The 13,124-nt window shown below is 34.0% G+C and overlaps 1 protein-coding gene across 3 annotated transcripts in view; it reads left to right on the top strand.

Moving 5' to 3' along the window:
* Sestd1 (SEC14 and spectrin domain containing 1) overlaps positions 1-13,124 on the top strand; it is a 126,789-nt gene that overhangs the window by 58,450 nt on the left and 55,215 nt on the right. For all 3 annotated transcript variants that reach the window (XM_026392010.2, XM_026392012.2, XM_026392013.2), the window contains exon 5: positions 880-993. In XM_026392010.2, coding sequence (XP_026247795.1) covers positions 880-993 — 114 coding nt within the window. The remainder of the gene's footprint in view (positions 1-879; positions 994-13,124) is intronic.

The following is a 13,124-nucleotide window of genomic DNA, read 5'->3' as shown; positions in this document are numbered from 1 at the left end:
CCAGCAGCATGATCTAAAGTCTCAGAGAAAGTCCTAAGGTGGGGACAGGCCTATATTCCAGGAGAAGGTACAGCTGTTATAGAGGAGTAACCCAGAAATCAACAGAGACTAAGTTGGGAGGGCCTCAGTGGCCCTGGAAAGGGATTTGAATTTCTATTTTGAGAATCACAGAATGTCAAGAAGTAAGGTCTGTTAGTAGGATATTTCAGAAAACCGGCTGGTTTGGGGATATTGGCATTACAGTTGGTAGGAATGGTTTAAGATGTATTTTAAAGTTAGGTTATACAGGACTTCCTGATAAAATATGTGTGAAATATTTAGGTCAATAAATGTTAATTTCCATTCTTGAGGTAATAAAGAATAACCCTATCTAGTGAATATGAAATTGAATTCCATCAAAGCTTAGTTAGCTCTTTGTCATCGTCTTCAAGTAATAATTATGTAGAATCTCAACCTTTTCTCTGTATTGGCTGGTAAGAAATTTATTTTGTGAGAAAATTCATTTATATCTTAAGAAATTCTTCAGGATGGTAGTATTAGAAATGCTTTTTTCGTATAACAGAAAAACCAATTTAAATAATTTCTCAGCTAAAAATTAAGTCTTGCAGTTTAAGCATATTCCTAGTAGAGAGATTGAAGAAGACACACACAAAAAAATTTACTATCTGTTTAATATTGTTTGAAATCTTTTCTGGCTAACTTGTCTTTCCTGTTTGCATTGCCATTGATGTTTTAAAGTTTGGAGTATTACTTCGACTTTATTATTTTAATTCTTTTTCAAAGTCTCTTAGCATATTCATGATTATCTAGTAATTTGAAAGTTTAGTAATTTACTCATTTTACATGTGTAATTTACATTTATTTTTCTGTATTTTACAGAATGTTGTTCCAGCTGAGGTATCCCTTGTTTGTGTTGTGAAGCCAGATGAATTTTGGGATAAGAAAGTGACACATTTTTGTTTTTGGAAAGAAAAGGATAGACTTGGCTTTGAGGTAAATATACTTAAAAAAAAAAAAGTGTATTATATCTCTTAGTTTTAGTTTGTTCCGGTTGGTTACTAAGCAGTGCTCAAATAGTACCTAAGTAATACTACAATTAGTGTATAGTTGTTAAATGAATTATGATTCATTGTCAAAGACTTTTGCAAAAGCCTTTTTATTTTTATTTATATTAACTTCTTTGAAAAAGTAGAACCTTTTTATTTAAAAAAATTTTCATTGCATTACCCAGAGTAAACAACTATGAGAAAATTCTAGGCATTTGGAGTTGAAATTAAAGTGTACTTTCTATGATGTATCTAATTATTTTTTAATATCTTGCTTAGTTTGTTGGTTTTTTTCTTTTTCTTTTTCTTTTTGGATACCAGCAATTGAACCCAGGGCAATTTAGCCCCTTTTATGTTTTATTTTGAGACACGGTCTCCCCTAAGTTTCTTAGTTGCTGAGGCTGTCCTTGAACTTGTGATCCTCCTGCCTCAGCCTCTTGTGTAGTAGGGATTCCAAGTGTGCACCTCTGTGCCCAACTCTTAATTTGTTTTGATAGATGAACACAGTATCCATCTTGTCTTATTGACGCTATTCTCTTTCTCTCTCATTTTTCTTTTATGAAAATACATCTTACTAAAAATAAGAAAGAAGCCCTAAAATGGAATATAAATTTAGACAATTTTGTCATGTTTTTCTTTTATATCCTGTTGAATTTCCAGTTTTTTAGTAAAGAGTTGATAGATACCAAAGTCTATCTCTGAAAAAACAATGTCTAACTCAAATTCTGTAGAATATAGACACTGGGAATGCTTATAAGAATTTGATAGTAAAGTTTCATTTTGGACTTTGCTGTAATATAATAGTCATTTTTATTTTCATGGAAATCAATATCAGCATATTTTTGGTAGAGAGGAAAGGTGACCAATGTATATTAGAAAGATTTAAGAAAGCCTAGTTTATTCTTAAATGAGATAGCTAGAAGAGTCTTGAAAATGTTGATTTTTTTTCCCTTTCACTTAAAAAAATGCAGCTATAATTAATATGCAATGCAGTATATTCATTTGAGGGTATAAGTCTGAGCATTCTGAACAAACAGAAAATATAATAGTTTCAAAACTACTGCCACAATCAAGAAATCAGGAAATGTTTCAGCATTCCCAGAAGTCCCTATGTTCTGTAGTCAGCTTCTCCATCTACAGCCCCCATCAGCCATTGATATGCTTTATGTCCCAACAGTCCTGCATTTTCCAGGGGGTCATATAAGAGGAATAATACAGCAGGTAGCATTTTAAATATGGCTTCTTTCACATAGCATTCAAGATTCACTCCTATTGTTTCATGTGTTTCTCTTATTGCTGACCAGTGTTGCATGACATAGATGTGTCAGCTTGTTGATTGGTTCCCAGCTGAGAGACACTTGGGGCTATTTTCAGTTTTTCTTGATTACAAGTAAAGTCATTATGAACATTCATTTGTAGGGTGTTTTTTTTTTGTTGTTGTTGTTGTTATTTTTTGGTGAACGTCGATTTTTATTTTGAGGGATAAAATACCCAGAAGTAGGATTATGGGGTCATATATTAAGTATCTGTTTATAAGAAATTGCCAATAGCAGTGTAAGTTGCTATATGATTTTTCACTGCCACCAGCAAAGTGTGAAAGTTCCAGTTGTATCCTTGTCAGTGTTGGGTATTATCAGAGGGTTGTTTTTTTCCCTCTTTGTTTTAAATTATAGCTATTTAAATGCACGTGTAGATATTTCTCTTTTGTGGCCTTAATTACATTTTTCTAATGACTAATGGTGTTAGGATCTTTTCAAGTTCTTATTTGCCATCCATGTTCCTTCTTTGGTGATAAAGAAAAGCTGTCTTTACTCATAACACTTCTGACAACAGATGTGTGGCTATTTGTTCATTTATTTATTTTCCACATCAGCCAATTCTCTCTCTCTGGGCATCAACTGGTGTCCTGCTGTTTATTTTCAGTTTTGATACAACCTCAGCTAGCAAGACCCAAAAGTAAAGGCCTCAGTTCCTAAACTGCCTACATTTCAGTTGCCGGTTCCAAGTTTTGAACACCCAGGGTACCCAACATTTTGTTCGATTTGACTGCAAATTAGGGGTTCACACAATTCCTTTAAGGCTCAGTAATTTGCCATAAGGTCTCACAGACACTTCTCAGAAGGAAGCACTTTACTTAAATTTTGTATTTTGTTAGAAAGGATATCATGGAGGGAGACCTAGAAGTATCCTGAGCACAGGAGCCATAGTCCCTAAAAGGGGTTGGAGTGTCCCAGCCCCTCAGCATATGGATGTGCTGAGCAACCTAGCTCTCTGAACCCTGAATTTTAGGACTTTTTCTGGAGGCTTCATTAAGAAGACATGATTGATGATATCTTGGCCACCAGTGTGTAAGTCAATCTCTAGCCTCTCTCCCTTCCTGGGAGGTAGGAGGATGGGACTGAAAGTTCAAACTCTCTAGTCACATTTATCTTTTTGGTCACTTGCCCTCATCTTGAAGCCTTGAAGAGGCCCCTGTGGGAGACCAACCTTGCACGTGACTGGGTACGTGCTGAGGTGCTCAGTTACCCATTCTTCTTGGGTTCGAGGGTCCCGTGTCTCGTGCATGGGTGTGTCTTGCTACAGCCCGTGGGTGAAGCTATGCTCACCTGTTCCTTTGTAATATAACCCCTTGCCCTGTTTAGGATAGAATCTTCCATGGAAGTGCCTTGTGTGTGTCCCCTTCTCTTACTGTGCCCTTGGGTGTGGCCTACCCAGGTGTCAGTCAACCTGCTGACAGTGGACATCATGAAGATAGACTCAGCCCCCTGAAACCTGACCCCTTGCCTCATTTGAATAGCTTCTCCTCAATAAAAGGGGTCCCCGCACGTGCTCTTGCTCTCTCTTCCTGCGGACCCTTAAAGTCAGAGGAGCAGTCACAGCAACCCCAAAGAAAAAGGTATTTGTGTCTCTTGTGTGGTTATTTTGTGCAGCCCAGTCAGCCCAGTTCAACTGGAGTAACCCCTGAGCCTTTTAGTCTAGAGAACTGAATACCTGGCAGGCCTCCCCTCCAGCCACCCATCATCTCATTTGCATATAAAAGAACAATCATTCTAGAGATGCCAAGGGTCTTAGAAGCTCTTAGAAGTGTGAGAAATGGAGATACACTGTTTTAAGGTTCTTTCTCTACACTGTATAATATACAATAACATACTAAAGACTGATTAATTACAGATGTATATTGTAAACTCTAGTACAACTATTAAAATATTTAAGAGATAAGCTAGTAACGGAGATAAGATGTAATCAGATAACAAATGTCAGGAACTGAGGATTAAGACCAAATATAACAAAAGATTTTCCAATCATTTGGGAAATTGCAAAGGTTCCAGGAGCTCTGTGCCAAGAACTGAACCAGGATGAAAAGCAAATAAATATTTTTTATATCACAATATCATATGATGTCTTTCAAATGTTTTGCCCCCTACTCCCCAATAAAGCGCTTTGTTTTCTTGTTTCTGAATTTTGAGAGATCTTGATGTAGTTTGGGTTGAAATAATTTATCAGATACATGCTGTACAAATATTGCATCCCAATCTATTGTTAGTCTGTTTATTCTGTAAATAGTCTATTTGCCCAGTTTTTGTTTTATGAATCATATCTGATTTTGGTGTTACTGCTGAGAAATCTTTGCCTAACTCAAGGTCACAAAGATTTTTCTCTCATGTTTTTCTCCTAGCTGTTGTTTAGTTTAGAATTTAAATTTAGATCTGTGAGCCATTTTCAGTCAGTGTTTATGTGAGCTATGACCAGAGAATCTGTGTTATGATTTCAGTCATTTTAAATTTGTTCAGATTTGTTTTTTCACCCACTGTATGGTCCGTCCTGGTGAGTTTCTGTGTGTTTTCAAGAGTATGTATTCTGATGCTGTTGGGTGGAGTGTGCTGTCAAGGTGACCCATGGTATCATTCAGGTCTTCTGTATCCCTGGTAATTTTCTACCCATCTGTTCTTTCAATTATTGAAATAGGAATGTTGCAGTCTCCAATTATAATTGTGGATTTATTTCTCCTTTCATGTCTGTTACATTTTACTTTGCATATTTCGAAACTTTATTGTTCAGCACATAAAGATTCAGGATCATTTTGTCTTACCTGTTTCTTTATATTTAAAGTTAATTTCTTGTAGATGCCATATAGTTTGGCTTTGCTTTTATATTCAGTTTGACAATCTGTCTCTTTTCATTGGTGTGTATGATTATTTACATATGATTATTTATATAGTTTTTGATGTGGATAGTCTGTGTTGCTAAATTTTATATAATTTTCTTAAATGTGATTTTTTTGTTTTTATATCATTTGAATTGAATGTTTTTTTATGGTTATATCTTATTTCCTTAATAATAACTCTTAATTTTTTTAATGGTTCACAATATCCATCTTTATATATACTAAAATGTAATAAATATATCTTAGGGTTTACAATCTGTCTCTTTAATTAACCATTGTTAACTTACCACATGGTGGAAACACCTTCAGTGTATCTTCCCTCCAGGGTCATCCTACATTTTACTTTTACTATGGTATAAACACAATACGTTGTGACTCTTGATATAGACAGTATTTAATCGTTTTGCAGCATTGAAATCTTTAAGAATGTTTCGTAAAAAAAAAAAAAAAGAATGTTTCGTATTAATCTTTATTTTATGCTATTTCTGGTATGCTTTATTTCTTTTTGGAGATTTACCTCTTTGTCTGTTGTCACATTCCTTCTGCCTGTAGTGTTTGTAACATATCTTGCAATGCAAGTTGGTTGGGGTTGAATTTTCTTAGCTTTTGTTTGCCCAAAGAAAAAGGTTTATTTGTATTTCAGTTTTGTTGTTGTTGAGATAGGGTCTCATTAAATTGCTCCGCATCCTCCAGCTTCAAGCTCAGAACCCCCTGCCTCAACCTCCTGGGTAGTGTATTTTGTATTTTGGTTTTGAAAGCTATTTTCAGTGGGGGTAGTAGCATTTTGTCTCATAGGGTCCCCAGCCCCTTCCAGCACTTTAGATATACTTAAAAGTGCTTTCTCACTGTCTTTGCCTTCTTGTGTTCATTGTTTCTGACAAGAAGCCTGCCATTGTGTGTAGCTTTGATCCTCTGTGTTCATGTGTCTTTTTCTCCCTTTGGCTACACTCAGGATTTTGATTTGATTTTAATTTTTAGCAGTTTTATTTCATTATGTCTAAATGTGCTTTATTTGGTATTCATTCTATTTGGTATTCTCTGTACTTCTTGAATCTCTGGCTTTGATGTCTGCCATTTTGGAAAATTATCAGTTACTTTCTTTTCAAAATATTTTCTTTATCCCATGCTCTTTTTTTGTTTCTTCTGAAATTTCAGTAGACTACTGAAAATTTCCTCAGCATTTTATATTGTCTTTCTATATTATTCCCATGTTTTTCTCTTTGTATTGAATTTGAGTATTTCTGTGGATTCATATTCAAGTTCACTATTGCCTTGATTGTGTTGAGTTTGTTGATGTCAAGTTTCTTCATCTCTGTTACCATGTTTTTGGTTTGCAGCATTTCTGTTTGACTCTTCTTTTACAGCCAGCCCTCCATATACAAGAGTTTGCATTCATAGATTCAACCACACACTGATTGAAAATATTTTTAAAAATTGCTTCTGTACTGATCATAGATTTTTCTATGTCATTAGTTCCCTAAATAATACAGTATTAACAGCTATTTACATAGCATTTACATTTTATCATTTATCATGAGTAATGGAGAGTTGATTTGAAGTACACAAGAGATATAAATAGGTTATATGGAAATGGACTGCCATTGTTTTAAAAGACTAGAGCATCTGTGAATTTCATTATCTGTAGGGAGGTTTCCAGAAACCAATCTTGCATAGATACCAAGGGACTGATCTAGTTTCTATCTCTTTGTTGAAATTTCTCATCTGTTCTTGAATGTTATCTTACACTTTATATCACAGTTATCTTAAATTCTCTACTTGATACTTCTAATAGCTGGGTATTTTTACTCTGGTTATGAAATTTACTTTGGTTCTTGACAGTGGGCTTTTTTTTTTTCTTATTTTTCATTGAATATTAGACATCTTGTCTAAGACAGTGAAGACTCAGGTAATTAGTATTTATATCTGCACGTGTGCCCATCTTGTCTTTTGCCAAGCAATACAGGGAAAATGTTGAGTTATTCTAGCAAAGAGTTGAGTTGGCTTTGGGATTTGTTGTTGCTGTTTTTTCCTCAGTGTACCACAGACTTCAGATTTCTCTAGGATTACTTTGGAGCAATATTCTTTCCAGCTTTCTATTTTCTAAGTAGGAGCCAGATCCCCCAGCCCCCCCCACCCAAAACTCCCTGCTTGACTATTATAACTTAGGAAAGAATGTGTGCCAGTAGTTTGAGGGAAGATGGCCTGCGCTGCTGGATTATAGTAGAAAAGGATATTCCCCTGATATTTGAGTGGGAAACTACATCCCAAGGAAAAGAGACTAAGGTATGTAGTGAGGGGAGAAAGCAAAAGCTGAATCCAGAGGCCTGAATTTTGTTTTAAGAGTCAGCTCCATGGAGAGTGAGTACTCCACACAGGCAGTGAGGTCTGCAGTTTGTGGCTAGGCACATGCAGGAAGTACTCTAGAGAAGATGCAGAGTAGTTAAGAAACTAAAGCTGTGAGCCTAAGGGATCCTTTCTCATCCTGTCTAAGCCTAGGCATCCGCTCAGAAATGCTGTGTCTAGTTTGATCTTATGGTGTATGAATTAAGAGTGGCTAAATACCTGTATCTTGGAGGATAAATAAAACAGTTTCTATCTATCTGCCTTGGTCTGATATCATAGATTGCATTTTAAAGCAGAAGTGTTAAAGCTTCTTGTATCTCAATGTTTTCACTTAGACATTGAAGAGATTCAGCCAGGATATCTTTCCAAGTAAATAAGTACTAAGCACTAATTAAAAGGCTGATGTCCTAAAGAGATGACAGTGATTTCAAAAGCTGCTTAATTTGCTATCAAACATGCCAGCTTTAAGGGTCAATTCAGCACTAGCCATTAAATGATACATAGGGGGTGGATCTGGCTCCTACTTAGAAAATAGAAAGCTGGAAAAAACATTGCTCCAAAGTAATTCTAAAGAAATTTGAAGTCTGTGGTACACTGAGAAAAAACCAGCAACAACAAAGCCCAAATTGAATACAGTTGTTTGTTTTATTAAAAATTATTTTGCTTGGTGTTGATTTGAATAATTTAGGCTATTGTAGTTCAGCCTATGTTTGTATGTATGGTTTATATACTTTGGAAAGTGTAACTTTGTTTTGAGTGTTGGTATGTTTTACCCTTTAGAATTAAGGATAACAAAGATTTATTACCAGTTGTAATGGTCATAAACACCTAGCCATCATTATATTGAAACCTTTTTTGCCCATCATTGTATTTTTTTCTTCCAGGTGACCTCTCTTCCATCCCTTCTCTAGTGTTTTCCATTGACCATAGGTAGTCATCTCTCATTGCTAACTTTAATATTTCTTCACATATCCTTCTTATCTCTGAAATAGTTACTTACCTGTTCAATTTCCTATAGTAACTCCTATAATATGTGAGTTCTTTCTGTCCTTCTGCAGCATTGTACCTGATGACTTTGGCAGATTTTACTGGTTAGATGACAGCATGTATAGTCTATCTAGTTATAAGATAAAATTGAGGTAGAATTGATAATAATCTCATTCTTATAAGCAAAACGATCTCTACCTTCCTTTTTTTTTTGTCATGACAGTAAAAGTGCTATTTATTAGTCATGATAACCAGCCACCAATCTAAATTGTTTTTTTCTCTTATCTCTTCTTATTTCTGCATCTGATCCTTTTAATTTTTTTTTAGAACTAATAAATGGTAGGATCCAGGACCAAAGGATACTTGCTTTTTCTTCTGTCAAGAATACCCCTGGCTTCACAAATTTGATTTCTTGCTAGTTTTTGCAGAGACTTATTTTCCTGTAGTGAGAAAAATATTCTCCAAGAGATGATTCCAAGCAGAGGTACACATCAAAATAGTATGTGTATGAAGCATGTACACAAGTGAATTTCTGCTAAGTCCACAAAAACCTACAAAGACACATTTTCTTTTTGGACCTTGCGCACACATTTTTAACACAAGTAAAAGAAAAAACATCTGAGTCCCTGCATAGTGAACATTTCAGTGTTAGTTTTTTGGGAATGGTTTATTAGGAAAGGATGAATGATTTATTAGGAAAGGGTAACTATTCTAGTTGCAGATGGAAAAATGAGAGTAAAGGAAAACAAGTTTTGAGTCTTATTCTATAAGTTACATTCCAGACTAAAGAAAACCTTTTCAAATGTTTTGATTAAAGACCGTATGGTAAATTTCCTTCCCTTCAAACTTCTGGAAGCATGCTATGTACTAGCTAATAAAACATTGTGGTTTATTTATTTGTCTTCTCTTGACCTCTCTAATATATATAAATTATAGGAAAAGGCAATATTTGTGTAGGACTTTACTATTAAAAAATTCTGTGGTTTTTATTTCCTCTGAAAGGAATTTGCACAAGTTTGAACAGTGTGTGCGGGTTAGTGATCTTTTTTCTTCCTTTCTGTAGTTCTGCTGTTTTATTCTGGTTCTATTTTATTCTGGTTTTATTTTGTGCTAGTTACTAGGTTTCAAATTTCTTTGGGTAAAGGGATCTGAAATTTAGATTTCTGCTTAGTAAAATGATAGCTGCTTAGAATGTAATGAGTAAATTTTTCCTTTATAAATTTCGTGGTACCTAACATACTAGAATATTTGTGGAAATGGCTATTTGAAAATAACATTTAGAGTTCAGCCAGATGAAAATATGAATAGGATTCTTTCCATATTCCTAAGTTGATAAATCATAGATTAAGTATAATTTTCCTAAAGGTAAAATGAATTTCAGGCACACATAAAAAGAGCATAAGTAAAATATATTATTTAATTAATTAATGAGGTTCCTAATAATTTATAAAGTATAGTTCAACAAGCATTTGAGGAATTTAAGATTTTTAATAGGTGGATAAAGTTACCAAGTTAGAAACAAAATGAATATCCTATGAATCTATAAATTGTAAACTTTGAGGATATCTCTTATTCCATTGGACAGAAGTTTATCACTTGCACCAAATTATTGACATTTCTTCAGAACTAGATCTGTAAGTTGACCCCTGCCCCTACTGAGGTTGATACCTATGAATCAGTCTGTAGAAAGCCAGTCAAAGGTATAAGCCCAGCACTTCATAAAAGAACATCCAGTGCTTTAGTATCTTTTGCCTGTTTCCAGAATTAAGGGCATTTTTCTTACACATGAATTATACCTTTTATTATAAGAGGACATCAATAACATTCACTGCAGAATAGTAGAATCTGCTTTCGGAAATTTGATATGTTAGTTGTCTCTGTTTAAATTTTGTATTCTAAGCTGAGAGCAAGAGGTTGTTTTTTTTTTTTTTTAATGTTTTCCTGTTTTCCAAGGATATTTTCCAACCAGAAGATTTAAAGTAGAAATTGTTTTAACAAAAATACCTTTTTAAAAATATGAGTAGCTTTTTCATTTAAAATATATTACTTTGAAGACTTTTTAATAATTGCCTTGACAGTAATCCCTCTATGTATAAATTGCATTCATTTCATAGAAATTGTTATATTGCATAGTATGATGTCTTTAGCACTATAAAGATTATGGTAAAAATTGTATAAAGTGTAGTTCAGTCACATTTGTTTTTTTCATTTATGGAGAATAAAAACTTTTTGCATATTTACAGAGTTATCTACCAGTACAGGGTGGCAAACATTTTCTCATATACTGTGGTTTAAAAAGATATATAACAATTATAAAACATAATCTAGATTTTTTTAAAGAATAGAAGTTAGGATTTCAAATATTAGATTATTAAAATATCCCCTTTCCCCACATACCTGATGACATAATAACATTTTTTCATTGTAATTTACATATAGTCCTTAAAATTTTTTAGAGTTATAGTTATACATAGCAGTTGGATATGTATAGTCTTACAATCCAACATGACAATTGATAATTTTATAATCACTATGACTGATCATTCTGTGTCTTACACAACTTTTTTTTTTTTTTGTACCTGGGATTAAACCCAGGAGCGCTTAACCACTGAGCAACATCCCTAACCCTTTTTTAAATATTTTATTTAGAGACAGGGCCTTGCTAAATTGCTTAGGGCCTCACTAAGTTACTGAGACTGGCTTTGAATTCAGATCCTGCTGCCTGAGCATCCTGAGCTATTGGGATTACAGGCATGTACCACTGTGCCCCGTCTACACAATTTTTTAAATTAACTAAAGATCATTAATGTCATTGTTAAGTGGGAAAAAAGAAATTGTTCTGTTTTTATCTTGGTATAAAATGTCATTTAAATAGTTATGAAGTTCACTTTAATATTCAGTGTTTTACAATTAATATAGTAAATCCTTTTTTAAAAAAGTTTAGGACAAGTTCATTGTTTACTACTTCTTTATTATGTTTTGAGAAAAATACTGTGGCATGATAGGGAGTGTGTTCATGAGATTTTCATAACCATTTGGGAAATACTGCTTTAGTGAGTTACCATAGACCAGTCTAAAGAAATACTGGATAGTTTTGGAAAATTTTCTCTTTAAAATACTTCCTGTGAAATAAAAATGCTGTTAATGGTTCCGTCTTCTCAGCAGGTAAGGAATTGTTTTGTTTTTAAGGTTTGCCTTCAAGCTAGATATGTGTTTCTATGAATTAATCACTTAATTAAAACAGGTGATATTGTTAATAAATATTTGAAAGTTTTTCAGAAAATAATAAAGAACTAAACAAATTTTTGGTCTAATTCACAGTGTTATTTCTTATTCATTAGTCGTTTCATTGAAGGCTTTCAGAGCTTTCACTATAGTTATGGAAAATGTTTCTTTAGAATTTTCAGCAACTATGTCATTTGTTTTTCTATTTAGAATCACTGGATGAAAAGGGATTGATTATACATAATATGTTGACCTAAATACGATTGGGGGGATTTATTTTCTAATTTTGGTTTTAATTTTATTGATAACTGCTCCTTGAGGCTGGAGCTTAACCAAAACTCTGATTGTGTTTCTTTGGTTCTTTTACTTTTTGGGTGCACAGTGCTGGGGATAAACCTTGTGCTTCAGCCATGCAACAAATGCACTTGACCTCTGAGCTGTATTTCCAACCTCCTCCCCTCCCCTTCTCTCTCTGCCCTTCCCCTTACTTCCCCCTTTCTCTTTTGCTTTTGATTCCCTTTTTGCCAGGTAATAAAACATCACCCATAAGATAGAAATGACCCTCCAATAAATTCTTATACCAGTTTTTTTTTGTAATAATGTTTTTTTCATTGACTATAACAGAAAGGAATATAGGAAGTCTTACCACTATTTTGTAATTTAAGAAGCTGTAATGAAACAATTTAGAGAAAATCAGGTAGGTGTTGGATTTCTGATCTTTTACAACATCCACCCCAAAGAGTGTTTTCTTCATGTTGATTATTTGCTTTATAATTTGTTTTTGTGCTTTTCTTTTTTTTCATTATAGCATGATCCTTTATTTATTTTTATTTTTTAAGATGATAAATATAATTAATCATTTCCCCTGAAATTATATATTACTGCCTTCTTTCTTGTATACATGCTGGGGGTTCCAGTACAGTTTGATTAAAAGTAAACAAGCTTTTCTAACTTCCAGAAATCTTCTCTACCTAGTTTTCTTTGAGCATTCTGGTTTTACTTCAGGCCTACAAACTGCTCTCTCCCCCCACAATGTTTTTTTTTCTTCTTCAGTAGTGAATTTGCTCTTTTTGTGAAATTGCATCTCTCTGTGATGGTGGAGTAGAGTTGAATAAATTCAATCAGATGTGGTTTATGGGCTGCCTCATGGCCAATGGTATCATTTCCCCAGGCTAGAGGACAGTTACTCCCCCTTTTAAACAGAGTACATTGCTGTGGTGCCCTGGAGGAGAGATTCTCTTCCTCCTGATTCTTTTGCAAAGGTGGTTCTTAGGAGTACAGCATCTGCATGGAGTAAGATACTTTCCTGCTGTTGCCAAATCTTCACTGTTTTTTCCCCCTAAAAGAATATTTCTAAT

The sequence above is a fragment of the Urocitellus parryii genome, chromosome 1 (assembly GCF_045843805.1).
Source record: "Urocitellus parryii isolate mUroPar1 chromosome 1, mUroPar1.hap1, whole genome shotgun sequence".
NCBI lineage: Eukaryota > Metazoa > Chordata > Mammalia > Rodentia > Sciuridae > Urocitellus > Urocitellus parryii.
This window is presented reverse-complemented; position numbering and strand designations above follow the sequence as displayed.